Raw genomic sequence first — 23,792 nt, 5'->3', positions numbered from 1 at the left:
GCATTATACACATTAAACACTGACTAGGCTAGGGATGGGATGATAATCGCTATTATCGTTTATTGTGATAAAAAAAAAAACACTCACAATAATTGTATCGCAGAGATTCCAATTTATTGTGAAATTGTCCTAGGATGAATTAGCTTTTGTTGAGCTGCAAATTCAGTACCACGTAAACCCTCTATATTTGATAAAACGGACCTGTAAAGTACGTAGTTGGTACGCTGTTATTTCACTCTACACTAATTGATTCGCCAAAGATAGCAGATCTACAAGCTCGCAAATGTAGATCGGCTATTTTTGGCCAATGTTCCCCCCAGGATAGGGATGCTGGGGGTTCAAGTGGTTAACAAAAGTGGCGTTTTAAGTTAAGCATATTCTGATTATCGCGATTATATTGTTAATCGCAATTATTTGCCACAATAATCGTGACATGTAATTTTCATATAGTCCCATCCCTAGACTAGGCTCTAGGTGTGTCCAGGTTCATCATGGAAATTGGTAATTAATCATTTATGTCCCTTTTTGTCCTGACAACCTTGAGTTTTTTCACGTGACATATTTGTCCTTTTGTGTGGTTGCCCAGAGACACAGCAATCTGTTGAGTAGAACACACGCCTCTCTTGATCTCTTCTCTTCTCTTCTCTTCTCTTCTCTTCTCTTCTCTTCTCTTCTCTTCTCTTCTCTTCTCTTCTCTTCTCTTCTCTTCTCTTCTCTTCTCTTCTCTTCTCTTCTCTTCTCTTCTCTTCTGCCAACACTATTATCCACTTATTTGTGTTACAATTGTGCTCCCACATTCTGGGAATCAACACACATTAGGCCTATGATGTTGTGCCTGACATTGATGCAACCTGTGTATTGTATTCTATATGTATGAAGACACCTGTTGCTGTCTTGATACACTATTAGCATAATTGAAGAAGGAATAGGGAATGGTTTCTCTTTGTGTCTTTTGTCCTTGTCTGTGTTGTCTTGCAGGTACCTGTTAAAGCAGGATGGCCATTATATTACTGTGTGTGTGTGTGTGTGTGTGTGTGTGTGTGTGTGTGTGTGTGTGTGTGTGTGTGTGTGTGTGTGTGTGTGTGTGTGTGTGTGTGTGTGTGTGTGTGTGTGTGTGTGTGTGTGTGTGTGTGTGTGTGTGCGTGCGTGCGTGCGTGCGTGCGTGCGTGCGTGCGTGTACAAGCAGTATAACTAAGGCAATTGAAGCTTTGTGTTTTAGAAGAGTATAGACGGATAGATAAAGAGAGCAAGCAAATGGAAATACACAAAGCCCATAGATGTGGTGGTATCTGACCTTGGAAGCTCTCGCTCTCGCGCTCTCTCTCTCTCTCTCTCTCTCTCTCTCTCTCTCTCTCTCTCTCTCTCTCTCTCTCTCTCTCTTTCTCTCTCTCTCTCCCCCCTCCCTCCCATGTTCATCTTCTAGTGACTTTGCTAGAGGAGAGTTGGGTTCCCCCTTGGGGAGTTACAAGCCACTCTTTGTCCTCCCCAAGGCTTATATCTGGTGTCCCACTTGGAATTAAAATCATTTATAGTTATCCTAGTTAAATCAGGGGATGTGCTGCCCTAATAGACAAAGAAGCGGTCCATTTACTGGTCCAAAATACAAAGCCCCCTCACGCATTAGAAGGACATTCTAATGCGTGAGGGGGCTTTGGATTTTCCATTACTTTTTTCATTTATTTTTTATATATATTGTTTATTTATTTGAAAGTTAAACATCCCTTTAATTGTGTGATCGTACTGTATACTGTACAGAGACAGAATATGACAGATTCAGATTGAACTCACATTTATATATGTGATGTACAGAAAGAGAGGAGAGTAAATTAATGGTGTCTACCCTGCTGTTCAGGTCAAATGCAATATTTAATTCAGATTTTAAATGATTTTGTGTGCGTGTGCGTCATACTGCACCTTTAATATTTGTGTCCTTGTACATGCTCTCCTTTATGTGGACATGGATACATTGTTTATTGTGTGTTTGTGCACTGTATGTGTGGTACCAAACTACTCACTATAAGTAGTTAATTGTCTCCGCCAGGCTGAAGGCGTGGCCGAGACTACTGTATGTTTTCGCCCCTGTCCTTCCAATCATGTGGCCGTGTGTTCGTCTGTCCGTCCGTCCATCTGTGTACAGCTAATATCTGGCACCGTTGGACCGATCGGAATTAAACTTTGCACGCACACTCCCTGGAGGCCAGAGCAGAACTTCTGCCCCAAATGTTCCACATCGGCCTGTTTAAGCGCCACCAGAAGGCCAATTTTTGCAAAACACTTTTTTTCTTATTACTCCTACAGATTTTTTCCAAACATCACACACATCGGTACACATTATCTTTAAGTTAACCCGTCCTGCCGAAGACCTGTTCTCCGAGGACCACATTTTGTCTAGTTGCCTATGAAAAGTTGTTTCCTAGGAAAGGTTTTTGCAACAATATTGCCAGCAGATCATATAAACCTTCCCAATCTCTGAACAGACTTTCTTTTTAACAGGAGATTACACTATGAGAAGACTGCAACTCAACTAGGTCAGCTTGAACAAGAATAGTTGCTTAAGACTTCAGCTTAGCACTATAATAATACAAATAAATAAATAATAATGATAAATATGGGGATTAATGTCAGACCTACATTACATTATATTTACAAAGCAGACAATCTCGAGAAATTGTGAACTGTGGTTGCTTCCAACACAACGCTCCGAGCTATCAGGGCTCAAGGAATAAAAGGGAAAAACAAAGAAACAACTTTTTGAATTTGTGGATTTTGGCATTGTGCTCTATGTACACCCCTCAATACACAAGTCAAATTTGAGGTGAGGTTGAAGATTGATGGCGCTTTTTTTTAATATATTTTTTTAACAATAGTTCTCTCCCACAAACTTTGGTAGGGGACGAATGGTATGTAATATTGAGGCTGGCTAAGGAGGTAGAGCGGCCACTTGGGAATCGGAAGGTTCCCGGTTCGATCCTCGGCTCCCCCTGGGTTACTGTCGAAGTGTCCTTGAGCAAGACACTTAACCTCTTATTAATCTCGATGAGCAGGTTGGTCCCTTGGATGGTTTCCTCTGCCTTCAGTGTGTGCATGTGTGTGAATGGCTGAATGTAATGCACATTGTAAAGCACTGTGACTAAAGGCGCTATATAAATGCACCATTTACCATTTTACTGTATGATCCATATGCTGTATGATACATAGTCAGTTAATATCGGTTAGGGGTGGAGATATAGATTGTTTGATCGTTAAATGAAATGTAACCCTATACACAAAGTTGACTGGGGACCCCTAGGGCTCTATACTCACTAATACTGAGGATATATATAAACATAGCCTATCTACAAGCCTGAGCCCGGACATGTGACTTTTGTGCCTGGTCAAGTGAATGGGAAGTGTACTTGTCCGAAGGACAAGTGCCTCAAAAAGTTAATGTCCAGCCCTGTTACAAGCTCACTATTTTCACAGAATGTTCACCCCAGAATAGGGATGCTACTAGGGTTCATGGGGTTAATATAATGACACGTGATAGCCTAATATTACCGTATAATATTATTCATTATCTTAACATAATTCAGAAGCACAGCTCATTGCGAAATACCGTGTGTGCCTGCAAACTGTGGTATCGTAACCACAGCGTTTTAGAATTCCTCTCAAATGTTTCAAAGCCAACATCTAGGTACCGATCCCACGTTTTTTTATTTCTCTTTTCTTTTATAAGAACCCCACTATGACTATCCAAGGTAATGTGTTGGTGCACACCTCGAATCGAAATGGATTATTATTTCATGTTGCTGCAGCATATGGTTTGCTGGTTAGTCATATCAATCCAAGAGGCCAGGAAGGCCGAATCAATAGTTTAGCTATGCTACACCCTTTCTATGAACAAGTGGCCCAAAGGAAAGTCTTTGTTGGGTTATTTGAAGGTATTTCTGCTTCGTGCAAAAGACACAGATTGCCGTGATACACAGTTTTGCCACTTAAATGTCATATTCTGCCCACTCTGCATCAAGTCTTTGTAAAACATGCATGTATGACATTATGCCGTGACATTGATTCATCTAAGATCATCTACTGTATGTCTGTCCTACATATACTGTGCGTGCGTGCGTGCGTGCGTGCGGGCGGGCGTGTAGGCCCTGATCCACAAAAGGTTGAGAATCATTGCATTAGACTACTAGTAGTAAACATTGATAATTTCATACATGTAACATGGGAACTGGTAAACACACTAGTTTTCACTGCGCTACCTGGCGACTACTTGAAGAAGCACACCCACCGATGTTAATTAAAATCCACATGATACTACAGTACAGTGCCAAAGTGGGTCTTTGCTGCATCTGTTCAGCTGTCAAAGATTGCCAAATATTAGCATAGACCTTTTAGGCAATCTGTAAACCCATTTGGTAACCTTTAGATAACCACCAGCCTTTCCCATTATCTCTTATCCCTGGCTATGTGCTGAATAAATATCTGCTCCTAAAGATGTTCAGGTGATTTACAGTTGGAGACCATCTGCCAGGACTCAGACAGAACAGATGACACCACATGTGCTCGCGATGCAACGTAGAAGACTTGAAGGCGATTGAGGAGCTAATAAAACACTCCAGTGACTTTTAGCGGCGGCTGATGACAATTTTTTGAGTTTTAAATCATTGTAAGGGTGAATGGGTGGATGGATGGTTAGATAGATATACAGTACGACAGACAGAGAATGGACATACAGATGGTAATAGACAGAATGATAGCCTGGGAGTGTGCAGAAACAGTGATACATGCAAGTATGTAGAACTAGGGAGAGGCAGAGGCAGGATACACCTATCCAATCATAAACAAATAATAATAATAGCTCAGATTTATATAGCACTTTTCTAAGTACCCAAAGTCGCTTTACACGAAAGTAGACCTGGGATACTCAACCTGTGCATTTGCTGTTTATATTTCTCTTACGGATGGGTTATGTTTATGGTGTGCTCGAGCAAAGTTCTCCTCACTCTTTTTTTATTGTTCTCCTCAAAAACTTAGGTCACTAACCAGTCCTACATACTTTCTCCTAGAAACCTCATTCAAACTGCAAGATGTTCAGCTTACTGTGGACATTTATTTAGTTTTTTTTTCATATTTTACTTTATAAGTCTTTCATTTATAGTGAAATTCAATGTAAGAATTAGGGACCTCACAACTTCATACTTTCACCTAGAAACAACACATGCATGAACTTTTTACTTTGAAATGTTTTGTAGTTTTTGAGGTATTTAACTTTTAAAACATAAGTGATCAAATGTGTACACCTATTCCTTCATACTTTCACCTAGAAACTTGATTAACAATTAAAACATGTGACCTTACTGTAGACATGCATGCTTGAGATTTTTACTTAATTTGTAGTTTCTATAAATATATATTTTTTACTTTAAGCGCCCGATGTAAAGTCAATGGCCTTTTTCAATCTTTTTTCTTTTCACCTGTTTGCAGTCATGTTACATCAACAGGCTTCAACTTATAGACTCCATTTCAATGTAAATATTTAGAACTATCTTTGGACTTGTATCGCTGTTATCACATTTCTTTATACTTCTGGAGCTATCCCACTTCAAACCACTTCAGGCCTGATAGCCATTTAAAGGGAAAAAAGGAAATAGGTTGGAGGGGCTTATTGTCAGTATCAGCCGAGAACACAGGAGTCTATCACCGTTACAATGCACTAGACTCCTGGGAGACGGATTACTCATATGCCGAGTTGCCGGTGCCAGGGTTCAATCCCATGAAGAGCTCTACCGACTGAGCTACCCAGGCACAAGAAACAAAGTACGTTGACATTGCATGTCAAAACACGATGGGCCATTCCCCCAAAACAATAAAGGCACTTGGCTAATGCACTTTGCTAAAAAATGAAAAACAAATTAGCCTGAAGCAAGCCCACGCAGTTTCTACAGGAACTGCATTTCTTCTAGTTTGTCTATTTGTTTTTGTATATTTTTGGGATAAGGTTTTACAAAATTTTGAAAAATGTATTTCTTTGCAAAATCTGTAGCACACAGTGGATATCAGAACAATTAAATAGTTTGGCTGGAGCCACTGTCAGTGATCAGTTTTGGGCCATATATGAATCCATCATCATAGTCTGTCACTGCCCTTGGAACAGCTTTCATTGCCAAGAGCTGGCAAACATACCAGGTTAAAATGAGCTGCAGTTTCTGTCACTGTCTGTCACTTTCTCTCTCTCCATCTCTCTCTCTCTCAGCATCTCCCTCTCTCTGTCTCTTTTTTCTTTCTTCCATATTCCACCAAATCCCATCAAATATGACTCAAATATGGATCTCTCCTCTCCCTCTTTAATTATATTTGTTGTCTCTCTCTATCTTCCTTTCTCTGCCTTTCCTCTCCCACTACTCTTACTCTCTCTCCGTCTCTCTTTGTGTCTCTCTATCACTCTCTGTTATTCTCCCTCTCTCCGTGTCTCTCTTTGTGTTTGTTTGTTTGTTTGTTTGTTGCTCTCTCTTTTTGTCTCCATCTCTTTCTTTGCACTCTCTCCACGTCTACCTCTATATTTTTTGTTCTTTCTCCCTGTCGGTATCTCTCTCTCTCTCTCTCTCTCTCTCTCTCTCTCTCTCTCTCTCTCTCTCTCTCTCTCTCTCTCCCTCACTCACACCATTCCCTCCACACTTCCACTTCCAGACAGCAGGCAGTAACCTCCACCTTCATAGATGGACATGGCTGCCTTCCAGCAAGCCAATATTCACTAACCCAGACCCCGCAGTGAAACACAATCCTGCACATTGGCCCACGAGAGACAGATGGAAGGGGATGGGGGTGGGGAGGCACTTGAGGGACTGGGATTGAGCGAGTGGCAGGAAAGGGATTGAACAAACAAACCTGTGACGGCAGAGAACTTTGGCAACACAAATGTATTACTTGTTATGCCAATAATTAAAGCATATTTAAATGGAAATGGCTTGGGAGATTAATGTATTAGGAATGGAGAGGTGGCAGAAGGGGAGGACAGAAGCAGTGGAGAGAGGATGCACTGAAGAGTGGGCTACTGTGGGGAGCATTTGTTTGTATTTGTTTTAAACCTGTGTTGCTAGGCAACACATATCAGGTGACATTCATTCACAATACATTCTGAATGAGTGATGGAGAAATTGGATTGATGGCCATGAAATTACTGCCAACGAGCGTAGCAGAGCCACAGGGAGGAAAGAAGACTAGGACAGGATGTTTGGGAAAAAAGAAAGAATAATATTCTTCAAGAGAGCAGGATAGTAGCTTGAAGGAAAAGAGGGAAAAGCGCTGAAGTAGCACACAACTGTGAAGGCGAGTGTGAAAGCATGATAAAAGTGGAGGGAGAGAGGGGAGGGGGGCAAGAGGCAACACAATAAAAGTGCTTTAACCTCCTTGCACAGTGGTTGGACTCTTTAAGGCATGAAAGAAGGTAGGGGAGTTGAGGAGAAAAGAGTGGGGAAAATATATGGAGAGTGAACAGAAGAGCAAGGTCACAGAGAAGAGGTGAGAGGTGATGGAGTGAAACAAGCACACAAAAAAAAGTAAGAGGAAGATGACAAGAGAGGTTGAAGACGGGGAGGGGGGACAGGGCGTAGGAACATACAGAGCCAAGTGCGAAAGGAACGGAGAGTTCGTAGAGAGCAAAGTTACTAATTGAAATAGGAGAGGATGAAAGGCAGAAGCAAAGATGAAAGAATGAAATAGAAAAGGATGGAAAGTAAAATGGGAGAGTTCAAGAAAGGAGAGATGAAAGGGAAGCCACTAGCAAACTGTGTGTGTGTGTGTGTGTGTGTGTGTGTGTGTGTGTGTGTGTGTGTGTGTGTGTGTGTGTGTGTGTGTGTGTGTGTGTGTGTGTGTGTGTGTGTGTGTGTGTGTGTGTGTGTGTGTGTGTGTGTGTGTGGTAAGGTCTTCAACAAGGGCATTCCTGATCTCTAATTATCTGTCCGATACCATTTCATGTCTGTATTCTTTACCTCAGGCTCTCTCTCTCATGCTGTCTCTTTCTTTCACTTGTTTTTACCAGGTTGCTTGCAGCCTGGTCTAGGAAGAGACTGATCAACTACTAAACACTTTCTAGCGACCTTTTCGTCATTGGCTGTCCTTCAATCATTAAAGTAGCCATTTTGGCTGTTTTTGTGGGTCCGCGAGCGAAAGGGTACAGGATCACGGGTCCATTTGGTTCCGTGCGGGAACGCTGGAGAGAGCAACCTGGTATTAACCCATTAAGACCTGGAACTGTGTCATTTTTAGATTTGAGCTAAAAAGCATTATTTTACACTTTGGGCTATTCAAAAACAGCAGATATACAAGCTCGTAGCGTGGCACTCGGTGTCGCGCTACGAGCTTGAAGATCTGCTATTTTTGAAAAATATTTTGATGGGGGTCCGCGGCCAAATACATATCATTTTGGGGGTCCTTGACATGAAAACGATTGAGCACCACTGATATAGAAACATACGTTTTTCAGAATACTGTTGAGATTTAGGAGACATGCAGAATCGGCTTCAGGTCTCAATGGGTTAATATGACTGCGTCATCAATTCTTGTTTCTCTTTTTCTACTCTCATACAGTCTCTCTGAGTCTTTGTCTACCCAATTTCAATATGCTTTATTGGAACTGTCTTTCTGCCGGCCTGTCACTCTTCTTTTGTCTATAGTTTTCCATCTACTTTGCTCTAAAACCATTGGTCTTTGTCTTGTGTTGTCTATCTGTCATCCTTTCTGCTTCTGTCCGTCTCTTTGACGTCTTTCTGTGTATGCTCTCTCCCTCCTTCCCGTGGTTTTTGATTTATAACAGTCGAACAAGCAGAGACAACAGTCCATGTTTGATAGATAGAGTAAGATAACAACCAGCCTTGTAAAAGCAAACCACACTACTACTTTGTGGGGAATATCATTTCAAGTGGGCATCTTTTATCATACGGCCGACTAAAATGAGCATGATGACAAAATACCTCTGTCAGAAGTGCTTTTTGTTTGTTTGTTTGTAGGCCAAACCATCTAGAATAGAGTTAGTCTGTGTATCATCACTGCCGGGCGGAAACGGTTACTTTTCAGGAAATGGAAGATGGTACCTGTGTTCCAATGGAACTTTTCAGGGACGTGCACAGATAGACTCTAGGTGGTGCCGGAGCACCTGCCCTTTGCCCTCTTGACCAGAAGTGCCCTTTTGAAAAAAAGAAAAAAAACGTTTTTTTTTTTTTTTTTTCAGTTTACAGCAGGGGTCTTCAACAGGGGGTCCGGGACCCCTAGGGGGTCCTCAGAGTTACTACAGGGGGTCCGCCAAATCTTTATGTGATATGACTTTTTTCTTTTTACCATAACCACTCGAAACCTAGCATCCCTTTTCTGAGGAGAGCTTTCGCCAAAAATAGCAGATCTACAAGCTCACAACGCCTCGCGCTGCGAGGCGTTGTGGGCTTGTAGATCGGCTATTTTTGGCAAAGAGGTATAGGTGTAGAAGGAAAAAAGAGCAGACCAAGTAAACAAAAAAAAGTATAATTTACTTGAGCACCTGCCCCTCAGAATGTCTGTGCACGCCACTGGAACTTTTCATTGGTTAAATTTTCATAACTCAGTCACTGTTGGTGGAACCTGGAAGTTCTCCAGATCACGGTGTAAGATGTACAATCCCTCAAACCTGACAAGGTGTGAGTCAACATGCATACTGGTCAGTTTGACTCATAGACGCCGATTTATGCTCGTGCTCACGGGTGCTAAAACCCAACACGTCCCCCAGCTGGAGGAAACATCTCTCGCTCACTCCCTCTCTGTCTCTCTCGTTGACTGTGCCTCTTCACTCCCTCGAGTTGGTGCTGCTATCTGGGCATCACTGGCAATCCATGACATGCATGGATATGGATATGGTTATGCGTACACACGCATACCTCTTCACACCTACCAAAGCTAACAAAAGCTGCCAAGTGTCAATAGCGTATGCATATCAATGGTCTATTGTGTGACCTGCTAACGGATTGCTAAAAGCCTATGGACAAGCTTTAACTTCAGTGGGTGGACAGGCTATCAAATGAATGTAATGTAAATCTGGCCCCGCGCAACGGCCGCATGAGCTAGGTGCTCTGCATTTCTCCTGGGTGCCTGGGCAACAAGGAACCTGCAGGAACGGCACACCTGGTTTGACTTGTAGCAGGTGGGACTTGTAGTAGTGTTGGTTGGTCGTACAATCCAAAATATTTCCCCTCCTGAATTCCTTGGATCATGACACAATTCCACATAGGCCCCGGCCATTTGTGCCTGACTACATTTGACACCATTTTGTGTTTTCAAAATACACTTTTTGCCTAGTTCCTACATATTTTGTCCAAAAGTCACACAAATCGGAACACATTATCTCTGGAGTCATGTGATGTACCATTCATACGTAGTGTGTTTGGGGAAACAGTCTTCTCTGTTAGAGCCTTCCATCACTGGAATAGTCAATTTTGGTGAGCAAGGAGTAATATTTAGCAGACTGAACGCCAAGATCAAATATAATATCCACACCTGACTGAACTTGTTTTTTATCCTTTTACTTTATTGTTTTCCGTGTCATTCTTTCTAAACATTGACATAGGTAGGGAAAGCAACTGTAAATTTGTTTTTTTTCCCCATTGTTTACCATTTTCTGTTGTCATTTGCAGTCCCTCTCACTGTTCTTCTCACTAGGAAGGATCACAAATGGCTGTCATATTAAGCCTGCAGCATACTTCAAACAAATGTGGAGCAAGCGATCAAACGCATTGCCTTGCCAAACTTCATTGTAGCAGTTCTTACACCTCCTAGATGTTCTAACTAGCTGAACATCACTGATACAGAGACACTCATGTGTGATTGATCAGATACTCAGTGCGCTCGTTGTTTTATATTGCTTTATGTCTGCAATATGCCAGCAACGCACCACGACCAGCTAACGAATCGGCCAACGGATGCTGGCCAATCTAAAATCCTTCACTAAGGCACTACAAAAATGGAGAGAGATAACATGTATGTCACCATGAATGGTGAAATCTCTAAAACAAATTATGTAAAAGCACTTTGGTGGTTGATGTAAACAAACAGCTGAGATCCGTAGTAAAATCACTGTTCCAACACTGTGGGGGAGTCTCGTGCCAAAGCCGTAAAACAAAAAAAAAACTTTGTTTGGAGCAGCCCAGACATCAAATTATATCCAATCAGATCAATCCCATCTTAGACTTGCACAATACTGACACACAAGGTATAAGGACAAAAGGACTTCACATCGTTATATATATGACTGTATTATAAACGTCACTCTCCTTCAACATTCTACACTAATGTGTAATGAATGTAATTATGTTTGCATTCATACAGCATTATTATGAGTGACCACTAGTGTATTGGTCTAGAGTACAAGCAATCTCATCAAATACATTAGGAGCATCTGAGAGCTCACATTCCAGTGTCTGCAATACATCATAGGGTGAGGCAACGACATACGATATTTCTATTTCACTTTTCCCTGTGTGCTTTATTTTTAGTGCCTCGGCTGTAACATAACCACTGACTTTGTGCCCCAGTGTTTCCCAGATGTCATATTGTAGGCTCCCTCTATAACACAAGCCCCTTATCGGCCCCTGTATCTGGTTTCACCGTAACGATTACAGAGACAGCAAGCCACCTACATGTGGACTCAGTATCAGCAGTATGGATTTAACCATGTGAGCCGTAGCGTCCCTATTCTGGGCATGCCATAATAGGCGAAAAAGTCTCCAAAAATAGGCAAGCATTCAGCAAAAATAGCAGACCCACGACACGTCGCTTATGGTGCTTGTGAACTTGTACAGTAGAGAGACTATTTTTGGTGAAGAGATTTGGTGTAGAGGGAAGAAAAGAGGGTGCCAATGATATACCCCTGGGGAACCTGGTCAATGAAGTACTCTTTATACGGTTTAAATGGATAAGTGTCATCATGTAGACCAGCATTTGTCAACCAATGGGTCATGGAGAAAAACTGGGGTGTTCGATGTTCTACGAGCGGTCACATTGAAAGAACAATGTCAATCGAGGAATGTTATTTTGGATCCTGCCTACAGCATGTAGTCTACTCAAACATTATGATTTGTCAGTGGGAGTTCCCATTATTCTAAATGTGTTGGCCTAATCGCAACAAAACTTTGCGCACACACTCCCTGGATGCCAATTCCGAACCTCTGCCCCAAATTCTTCTCTCCGAGGTGCACTTTTTCTAGTTATCATTGTTGTTGTAGTTAGAATGAATAATGAGTCATAAGATTGTTGATGTTTTGACAACAATGGACCAGGTGACCTCAATGAATATGATTCATTCACAGCTCTTACTTTTGATGGTGTTGAGCAATTCCATTCATTATGATTGTGCTGTGCTTCAATGCTCTTAATGAGATTGTGTTGTACGTCGTTGTGTTGAGGTAAGCCTCAAGGATTTGACACATTATTTCCTCGAGTGTTTGCCAGTGTCCAACCAAGCCCTATTTGCAAAAATAGTGAATATAGCATATCTACACGCTTGACATGCCCAAAATAGGGACGCCAGGTTGAAGGTATATACAGTATATATATACCGTATGTTCATATGTTCATACATGTTCTCACCAACAGATACAGACTACATCAGTGAGGAAGAGCAGCGGAAAGTGGAGCGGATGTTGGCGTTCCTCACAGAGGAGTCCAAGCAGGCTGCCGCCAGCACAGCTGTGAGTACTATTCTAATGTTACATCTGCCATTTGATGATATTGCGATATCTTCACTAGAAACTGAAACGTGACCTGGTTTGCCTTTGTGCGCTGAGTAAGCAATGATCGTCACAGTCAATGAAGCCCATTGAAGAAATGCTGCGTCAAAACCTTAAAATTAGCTTGGTTTGTTTGATGTCTAGAAGGCATCCTTTTTCACAGTGAAAGTGTTCTTGTGTGCCGGAGGTAATGTAATATTTCACTCTGTAGTACAGTGTACCACAGAACCTCTATGCGTACAACAGTGTTACCACTTCATAATGGGTCCACTAATGGATTTTTCATTCCTATAGGATTAACAACTCCCATAAAAACGTATCAGTGATGGCAGTTTTTCCACAGCCTGGTATTCACCAGTCACACTGCGTACAATCGTACATCCTTACACAGCAGATATAAACATAACCTTTTATGAATTATAATACTGAAATGATGTATTGTTTTCCTTTTTATTCTTATTGGACAGTCAGATACAGTAAAGTTCCTCATTTTGCTAGTCAGTGTGGTACTGTGTGGCACAGTACCCTATTTGTCAGAAAATAAGCTCAGGCAGGCAGTTCAAAAAATGGTTTCTGCCGCTGGGGAACTGTGGGTGATAAGAAAGAGAAAAAAAGTCAGAAACCCCTGAACTTGAACTTGAGCCTTGTGTGAGTGGAGATATTGAAGTTGGCAACTCAGACACAATGATCACGTTGGCCTTGAGGGTAAACCTGGCTGCCGCAGTGCATTTCCTCCCTCCTCTTCCTCTCTACCCATTCTTCATCTGCCCCCTCCTCCTCCAGTCTTTTCTCTGCAGTGGCAACCCGATCCTTTTGACCCCCCCCTCCATACTCAACCACAGAAGCAATTTAGTCAGACAAATGATTTACAATGGAGAGCAAGAGGAAGGAAGGAAGTTGGGTTAGGAATAATGCCACAGTAGAGATGTGTTAGATATGTTTTATGTATTAATTTTCTTGTTTTGCTTTCTTTTTTTTAGAGGGGGGGGTCGTCCCATTTTGCTGTGTCATGCCATGTCCAATTTTGCTGTGTCATGCCTCGTCCCATTTTGCTGTCTCATGCCTCACCAATACGCCTTTGAGAAACAACATAGTAGAGAGACCATTCTGACCAACTGGCACCAGTGCTGACCTGTGCCAGAAGGGAGATGCCTGGGGTGCATTTTGTATAATGTCGTCAGCAGGACGATATGTATGAAGGGGGTATTGCTGGGATAAGGAGGCCAAATGAACGAGTGAAGTTAGTTCTTTGGTGGTCCATTTCCACTAATGGCTCACTGAAATGGGTAAAGCACTCTCTCGCTCTTTCTTGGTTTTGAGGTAGGTAATTGCACACTCTACTGCCAGCTGCAATTTTCCTCAATGATATTGCCTTGTGATTGGAAAGCCATCACGAAAACCGATGGCAGTGACTGCCGAACAATGCTGTATGGCTACGGATTACTGCACTTTATTGTATCTTATACTGTAACTTACTATGGATACGGTTGTTAAAGATTGGACAGAGAGGCCACGCGGTTACTAGTCTTGTTTTTCGACAGTACCTTTCTCCCATTCTTTCTATTTGACTGACAGGCAAGCAGCAGTAGCGTAAACACAATCATAAAGAGTCTACATCAGTGAATGTCTGTGCGTGTCTGCCGCACAGTCTACAGATGAAGTGATTACAGACCCTGCAGAAAGCTGAAGTGAAATGAAGCTGTCAGCTTCGCTCAGCCCCTGGTTCATAGGATAGAGGCAGAGATTAGATTTGTGCCACCTGCATATGTGCAACTTTTTATAGGGACCTGATTGAATTTGACACTGGACATGATACAAAGTGCTCAATATATTAGGCTTTATGTCACAAAGAGCTGGCAAGGCATGCACGCAGTCTGCAGCATTAGACCTATCTCCATAACAGTACAATGTAATTATTATGGTTATTGATTTGTTTTATTGCCTTTTCAATTCTCTGGCCTCCATCAGTCTAATGAGGTAAAGAGGCATTGTAATATTATTATTATTATTATTATTGTTTGTGCAAGGCTACACATATACCGTAGATTATATTCCAATTGCAAATCAAATCTGAAGGCTACCAATTATGTACCTTCAATGCTTTTGCACTTGACATTCCACAGCTAATATACAAACACATGTACTAAAATTTGGAAAAATGCTTTACATCCTATATCGGCAGTATGTCTAATTTAAAAGAACAGTCTTTATAGTAAATCAATGCATAGGTGTAAAATGGAAGCCTATAGACAAATATCCATTAAAGTCCCTTTTGTTAGCAGCCAGTGTACGGTACTGTCAGATACTGTATATAATGCAAATCATTTGTGGGCGACTGGTCTGCTCCACTTGAAAATAATATTCTCTCTGTGGTCGAGCAGTACGCCTTGCGACAGCATACATAAGTAAACAACAGTGAATGAGATCATATGTCATGTCAGCTAGCTATTAAAATGTATTGTTAAAACTAAAACTGGCTTCCTATAGCAAACTGACACAAGTCTTTACATACTGTTCTGTACATTATGTGCATAATGCATGAGCATAAGTCAGCCATCGCCTGTGTGTGTTGGCGACGCAAACAATATAATGAGTTAGCGAGGGGACTTCTTAAACAGTAGGTTACCTCAGTGAATAATGGGTCAGTGAGAAAGATAATGTTCATGTCTCCCCATCTACCCACCTGGAATGAACTGTGCCCACTGCTCAGTCTGAATAGGCACAACAAGCGGTAGAAGGTCCTTTTCTCTCCCTGTGCTCTGTCGCAGAGCTGGAAGTTATTTTCCATTCAAGTCGTGAGAGGGAGAGAGAGAGAGAGAGGGGAACCAGACACTAGCTGTGGGTGTGGAGATGAATGTGATTCATTGGGTATGCTCAATAAAGTCAACCATAATGTGCTGGAGAGTTCATACCACTGCCCCTGGATACGGCCATGACTTTTTTTTTGGGCAGGAAAAACACATTTAATCAGTGATTTTCTCGAGGCACAATCTTGATTTTATGTTTTTTAACTGAAACATAATTAGACAAAGTTGATAGTGCAGCTGTTCTTGTTGAAGCAACGCCTCCCAAATTCTGTTTTATGAGTGAAGTTAGAGTTTATAAGAAAGGTGGTGGAGTTGAAATTTAGTTGATGTTTGATGATTCCCTCCAATGCAAGCAAGCATATATTTTATGGAAATGTTGACTCTTTTGAATGTGTAGACCTTCAGTTGATTTCTTCCTCTCGAGCCGTGTTCCTATTGTTTTCTTTGGTCATTCCTGTGTGTTCTACGATTACTATCTTCAGGCATGCAGACACATTATTTTGTGATGACTCAATCACAAAATAATATCTCACTGAAAACACCATGACATATTCATTCAGACTTTATCTTCACACCTGTTTTGGATCTCACTGATAACACTGATACCTAAAAAGAGAGTGTCTAAAAGCTGAACGCAGTTGGCAAAAAACAAATCCATGTTCATGTTGTCAGGATACTACTCCGAGTAAGGACCCATAATGCAGGAACAGACAGGAAACCAAGAGTTGACGTAGAACCACTCTTTACTTAAATAAAACAGGTAACAGAAGTACACAGAGGGATCAAAACTGTAACTTCACTAGAACAAACCCCCGGGAAACATCGACGAATGAACAAGCAACTCAAACACTCAGGCTGCAAGGGCTCTTAAGGGCTTTCAAGAATGGGAGGAATAGAGATGAAGAAAACAAGGAAAACACGTCAGATATGTAGAATAAAATATATACATAAGGTGCAACGCTTAGAACAAATGAGATGAGGCATTGAAAATATCAGCAGATATAGTAGCATATTATACATGAGGTGCAGTGTTAAAATGGAAACAGATATAGAGTATACTTGGACCCTTGTGTCACGTGCAGGTGAGACATCATTTAGCAGCATATATCAGACATGCCAGTGTAAACAAGTGGCAGTTCCAGTACATCGGCAGCGGAGCTCCCCTGCAGTCTAATAAACACAGAAAAGTAATCCTGTGTGGCGGAATATGTTGTCAGAACATCCTGGTGACAAGCAGTGCTCATCGGTTATTTAACAGTCTGATGGGAGCCAGGTGGAAACTGTTCAGAAATCTGGTGGTATGACTATTGATACACTGGTAGCATTTGCCTGACTGTGGCCACAGTAGCAGTGCGAACAGATTGTGAGAGGTGAGTGTCCTTGATGACTCTCTCATCTTTGACCCAACACTCATTCTCGTATATATTCCGTGGAGAGATTGAAGCTCACCTCCAACACGCTGGGCAGTCTGCACCACCTTCTGTAGGGCTTTCCGGGGGAGAGGTTACTGCCTTGCATGGTTTCTTCTGCTGTCTGTGTGTGAATATGTGAATGTAAAGCACTAGTGAAAGACACTATATAAATGCAGTAATGCACCATTTTCCATTTTAACTATGGCTCCCAAAAAACAATTGGAATGACGACTTCATACAATAGTTTGTTACCATATAGGCAAGATTTTAGCTGGTGCCCCATGCACTGCAGGCAATTCCACCATCAAACATGGTTTTAATTTACTCACATGACTGCATGGCTTTACAGTATATTACAAAATACAATCCAAACTGAAAACAAATTATTTAAATTGCCCAGTTAAAAAGAAAAAAGAAAAAATAACATAACGAGTAATAATAATATGAATACATTTTCTGTTGGCTTTATTTAAATAGATAGCATGTGTTTTATTCACAATCAGAGGAATCTCCTGGCATGTCTCGCACGCACGCAGGCACACATACATGCACAGAGAGAGAGAGAGACAGACATGATGGGTGGGTAACTGGAGTGACAAGACTGGTGTTGTAGTATCACTCGGTTGTATTTGTGCGCGTATGTGCTCATGCCTCATATAGTTACACGGCTGCCTGTGCATGCACATTGTGTACTGAACTGTACTCTTGTGTCCTCTGTCAGTGTTTCCAGAGAGTGAGAAGTGAAGGTACACGATAAAAATCTCCAGAAAATAAAGAAAGAGCACAGTAGCGCTTAAAAAAACATAGACTAGTTGGGGGGCAATGTTGGGGACATGCAGATGACTCAATTACTCTGTCAGTCAGAGCCATGCATGTGTATAGGGCTGGCCCCACTGATGCAGTCCAGCCAAATATGGCCTTGCTGTAGGAGAAGATTAAATCATTTGAGTAATTCTGGGTTGCTTCCAAAGTATTTGAACTGTGTTACAGTGGGTTCTGTTGCCCCTGGATGGTGAATTGTGGGGGCGAGTTGGAGCACTGGTGTTCACTGGCTCAGGTCACACACACTTATCCAATGTCTCTCACTCACACACAGATGCATGCCTTTTCACAAAAATACCCACACACATACAGACAAATACACAAACTCTCTTTAGCACGCGCACACACACACACACACACACACACACACACACACACACACACACACACACACACACACACACACACACACACACACACACACACACACACACACACACTCATACAGATGCACAGATAGAACTCTGTTTTGCTGGCTCTTGCCAAGACAACAGCTTGTGATGTCTAGGAAACCAGAGCCACAGTGCCAGACCTTAAAACTCAAACAGTTCCTCTTCTAAATACATGGGACAGGAAGAGAGAAAGGCACAGATGGAGAGAGAAAGAGAATGATAAATTAGTTGTGGGCTTAGTATAATACTTGGCACACCACAAGATAAACATAAAACAACAAGACAGTAACAAAGACAATCACAGTCAACAAATAAATAGAAACGGCAGGCAGCAGGGTAATTATGTCAACATGCTCACACTTTCTTGTGTTAAACCGTTACATTTTTAAATGAATATGCTAATTTCTAACCACTTCTTTAAGGCCATTGTAAACATAGCCGCGGGAAGACCTTTTAGGTTAGGGGTGCGGTATGCGCACCTGCGCGCGCGTGCTTGAGGACCCCCCGCGCGCGCGAAAATTTTTGCGCGGTTCTGGGCGGATTGGCTTAGTTTTTTCCCCAGTTTTTGGTTTCTTTATTTCGGTTTTAGGGTTAGGATTAGGGTTAGGTTAGAGTTATGTAATTTAATTCATATTTTTGCCTGATTTTACCGATTTATTATCAAAAAAAAAAAAAAAAAAAATGATGGGGGGGGGGCGGGTACCTGGGGGAGGGGGGGCGGCCGCCCCCCCCCCGCTCCCCTACTTCCCGCGGTACTGATTGTAAACATACTCTGTGAAACACAGAATTTCAGATTAGTTGGCAGATTATTATACTGTACTGCCACACTGTAAAGAGGTATGTTTTTGCCCATTTGGCTTTTGAAAGGGTACTATGAAGCAGGCCCGGCGCTAGCCGACAAAGTTGGGGGGGGGGGGGGGGTGCATAAGTACGGGTGTGCGATTTAAAACATTTTTATTTATTTTTATAGAGCAGCTGAAGTCCTTGTCATGTCTGTCTGTCTATAAGTCCCTCCTGGTACACACATCACCACTGACCACTTTCTTAACACGCTGAGGAAGGCTTGATGCCGAAACGCTATTAAATAAAAAGTACCAGACGGTTTCTTTTTTTTACTGGTAGTCTTGACTGAGGGGGCGAGATGGTCTGGTTTAGGGGGCGTTGCCCCCTCACGCCCCCCCGTGACGCCGGCCCTGGTATGAAGTCTGTAGAGTTACCTCTTGTAAAATAGCTTTGAGTGTCTCTTAGCTCTTAAGCTTGCTTTGTGGTGTTGTGATAATCTGGTGTACCAGGAGGTGGCTGCATAATCAAAATGGCATTGATCTCCAGCTTGTGTGATCAATTGGGCTGTCCAGAAATGTAGCCTTTCTGGCTAAAACTATTTGGCATTTATCATGGTGTGGGCTTTTAAAACCATCTAATTTGCAGCCAAGATAATTATACTGGCTTCAGCAGTTATATACTTTATAAGGAACTCTCCAACTTTGACATTAAAACCTGGTGATCTGCATAATGTTATTCTATACTCAAAATGAATGGCTTCAGTGTTTCCCAAGCGTATGGAAAATGTATTATCTGATAGCCATCAGACATTTTGAGGTTCCTCACTGATAATGTTTTATGTGCTGCCAATAAAACAGAAGTGTCAGCGTATAAAAAGAGAGAAAAAAAGATTGCATGACACCCCCGCAATAGAAGGAGTGATCTCTTCTGCAGCATCTCTAAGAAATATTGCAATATTGCAATATTGCAATAATATATGTAAGTGATCTAAACTAATGCCTTTGGTATGATTTGATTCACTAAGCATTTTAAAAACAAGAGCACCAGATACAATTGGTGAAGACAAAAGACTTACGCTTGATTTCCTTTGGTATGTGATTTTAACCATACTGTATATACCTGGAAGCTGTAGAGGTTTTGTCAACCTTTTTTTTTTGCTTTTTCTGTTGCAAAATGTGAATTCATCAGCCACTTCCTTTTGTAGTTGATGTGCTATCTTCATCGATACCCAGACTGATATTGCTTGCTTTAGATTGTAAACTTTTACTGGAATCCAAATTCACTTCAAAGCTTACTTGGTTCTTTTCTTCATTCTAAAATAATCTCACTGTAAAGAAAATATGTCTTTCGCCTCAAGGGTCGCCCACACCAAGAACCACCAGAATGATAACTATAATAATGGCTATAACTATATTGTTTTAAAAAGCATTCTAACTTCAATTAAGTGGATGGAAGAGCCCACTCCACAGCTATCTAATGATAACGATGGCAAACAATATGGGATCACTTTCAGAGCGATCTGATGAATGACAGAAACACTGAGAGCCAATCAAAATCCATCCAAATTGACAGGGTAAACATGTTCAACATGTTTACAGCACGTTATCATTCATCAGTGTGAATGTTCACATCATTATCTTAACTATAATTCCACAAAGCTCTGTGCCTCTGTAGCTCTGTCTGTCTGTCTGCCCAAAATCTGTTCTGCCCGGTTCTCCTCAGTGGCTGGAGCAATTGATCTGCATTTGCACACAGCCATTCACCATTACCATATGCACGGAACACCGAAGCTTGTTTTTCGATTTCCCCAAATGTCCGCTGCTTATTAGTGTTTTTGTGTTCGCTGGCTCCCGAGTTGCCAAATCATGTGCGTCAAACAAGCTCCGGTCAAGCGGACCATGACACGCGTGTGGTGCTCATATCCCCCGACGGGTATGGTCTAGTTGTTAGGACAGCCCTTTAGTGGCCATTCTGTTTACCTAATTTCTCAAACTCTTAAAGTTTTGAACATTCTCATTCATACATACTGTGCAATACTTTATTCAAGTTCGCGTGAGGGACTCACTTGCCATAATACACTGGTCTACAAGCTGTCGAGGCATTGCGATGCCAAGCATTGGAGCCTGCAGATCTGTTCTTTTTGACGAGTGACACCTTTGAACTTACACTACAGAGTTCTCACCATTGATGGTTCGTTTCGCGTTGGATGTTCCGGTTGCCTTTTATGGTGTTAAATGGAGCGTGGACCAATTAAAATTGGGCATTCGTGAATGTGCTTTTGATTTGCACATACTGTAGGTGGGATTAATCATTTTATACACCTGTGGTCTGCACAAATCAAGGCTTTACACTCCCTTTCGTAAATGGTATGTTATATACTACAATTTACACTAAAATGTTGTAGGAAATGTATTTCTCAGCGAAGGCATATTTGCTGCTGCTTTTTACCTAAATGAATTGTGTTGTCTATACACAGGTTTTCTAATCTTATTTGTGAGTTATTATATTATGGTCCCTCAAACTACAACTTACTTCTAAAGACAGAGGGAGATAGACACAGATACAGAGAGAGAGAGAGAGAGAGAGATCTGTTGTGTAGGCTGAGACAGCAGAGATAAAAAGAGCAAATAAAGAAAAAGCCAGAGGAAAATGGTTGCATGTGTGTATCTCTGTTTGCGTGTACAGTATGTGCGTGTTTGTGTGGATGTGTGTGGGTGGGTTTGTTTGTACCACAGAGTTTGTGTATCGCAGGTGTTTGTGAGGAAGGTAGAGGAAAAAACATTGATAATCAGTTACTGTGTGTGTTGGACACAATGATATTTCTTCTTTGTTTTGTTTTGCTTCGTTGTGGACTTAACACAGTGTGCCTCATTACCACTGTGAGCTACCTGCATCACTGTCAGACAAGTAGACAGTAAGACACATTACATTAAAACTTCCATGCTTTGATATACTCAACTTAATATGACACATTCCGGAATTTCGTTTTTCCATGATTTCAGTATGTGCGTTTTGGGGTTTCCCGTGTTCCTATGAATGATCAGTTTGTGACCTTGTGTGTGAGAGAGAGAGTGCCGGTTGGGGAGTTGCTTACTTTAGTGTTCTTGTTAGTGTGTTCATATGCTAGTTTTTTGTTAGTTTGTCCAATCTGTTTCTCCATTTCTCATTATACTGCATCTCTGTCTGTCTGTTAGTGAGCACTGAGCAGCCTTTGATAAAAAATAAATATATTTTTTCCCTCTGCTGAGTTGGTGAGTAACGTCTCCCTGCCTTCTAGGTAGTCTAACTACACCATACCATGCATTGGCTGTTAGCCTGCTCTCTTCCTCCAGCTGCAGTCTCTTAGTGAGACAGCTCTTATTTTGTCCCCTGGGAGAATACCAGGCGCTTTACCCGCCAATACAAAGACGGACAACTCGGAGGAGTTTGACCTAAAGGATCATTGCACAACCACCCCCTGATAACACATTGCTAACCTAGCTCACGCTCTATGCAATTTCTTTCTCTCTGTATATACTGTAGTACCTCTCTATCTGTAATTCTCTCCCTCTCAGCTCTGTACATCTGCCCTTTTCTCTCTTTTTATTGATTCATTTATTGATTAATTTTAAGCTTGCCCTCTTCCAACTGCTTCTTAAAGATCTGTGCCCAAAAGTTTTAGAGAAAGTTGTGTGAACAGTTACAAAACAGCTTGAACACCACCAACAACCTATTTGAAAAATTCCAATACGGTTTTCAGCCACATGCCACAGCACAGCTCTACTAAAAGTCTCTAATGATGGACTTTTAGCAGCTGACAAAGGGCAATAATTGATGATTCCATCCTCATTGACTGCCTTAAAGGTTTCATAGGCATAACAGGCTCTTCTCTTAAGTGGTTTTCCTCTGATCAGATAGACATTTGTGTGTGTTATATGCAATTCATTTACACATCAGCACAGATGAAGTATGGTGTGCCTCAAGGCTCTATTCTCGGCTCCATACTATTCAACTCTATCTGCCCATTAATTATCTGGATTTGCCTAATTACTCGCAATGCATGTTTAGATGATTTACAATGTTGGATGGCTCAAAACTTCACAGTTAACTCATTGAGTGCCATTAACGTGTTTCACATGTTTTACCGCTATGGCGCAACGTGCCAATGACGTGTTTGACGTGTTTTTGAAAAAATAGTAAAAAAAAAAAAAGTTCAGAACCCAAGATATCATCATTTGAAGATTTGCTGCTCCATCCACTCCTTGTTTAACTTATAACTGAAAAAGGCTGTATCTCGCTTCCTAAGCACTTTTTTTTACTTTGAAAAAATCTCTGGCACTGGGACAACGTAGCCAGAAATAATTCTGGCACTTGGTGAGTTAAATAATAGCAAAATCAGACATCGTTGTTAAATTGTTTAACTGAACTTTTTGTTACTGGTGTCCAGTAACGACGTGCGCTTAAGGCGTGAGTACGCAAAGATTTGCAAAAATCTGCAAATTTGCAAAAAAAGGGCTGAACAATTAATTTAAAAATAATCCCCAAAAGTTAAAATCTCCACCTTCAAGTCACACTGCTGATTATAAAACATTATTATGAAAGCAACATCCCATTAAAACAAATTGGAATCACATGTTGCATCTTGAATCTTAAATCCAATGATTGTGCCCATGTTGGTTTCCAGTGTTTATCGACACAGACTGAAGGCCCGTTAAACAAGTTCCAGCATTCTGTTCTATTGATAGATAGGTCTTAGATAGGGAAGACTGACTGTTGCGCATTGTAATAAGACATTACAGAAACCTTGTCATTCTGTTTTATGCCCCCCCCCCCCCTCCCCCTCCCCAACTGTATTTTTTCAGAGTC

The 23,792-nt window shown here is 41.5% G+C and overlaps 1 protein-coding gene across 3 annotated transcripts in view; it reads left to right on the top strand.

Moving 5' to 3' along the window:
- Positions 1–23,792, top strand: part of rnf123 (ring finger protein 123) — a 197,571-nt gene that overhangs the window by 152,808 nt on the left and 20,971 nt on the right. For all 3 annotated transcript variants that reach the window (XR_014601226.1, XM_084063529.1, XM_084063530.1), the window contains exon 38: positions 12,598–12,692. Coding sequence is in view for 2 of the 3 variants with exons in the window: in XM_084063529.1 (XP_083919655.1) it covers positions 12,598–12,692 (95 nt within the window). In the remaining variant the exon portion in view is untranslated. The remainder of the gene's footprint in view (positions 1–12,597; positions 12,693–23,792) is intronic.

The sequence above is a fragment of the Gymnoscopelus microlampas genome (assembly GCF_963454915.1).
Source record: "Gymnoscopelus microlampas genome assembly, chromosome: 7".
Classification (NCBI taxonomy): domain Eukaryota; kingdom Metazoa; phylum Chordata; class Actinopteri; order Myctophiformes; family Myctophidae; genus Gymnoscopelus; species Gymnoscopelus microlampas.
The sequence above is the reverse complement of the archived record's forward strand: the minus strand, read 5'-3'. Positions and strand labels throughout refer to the sequence as shown.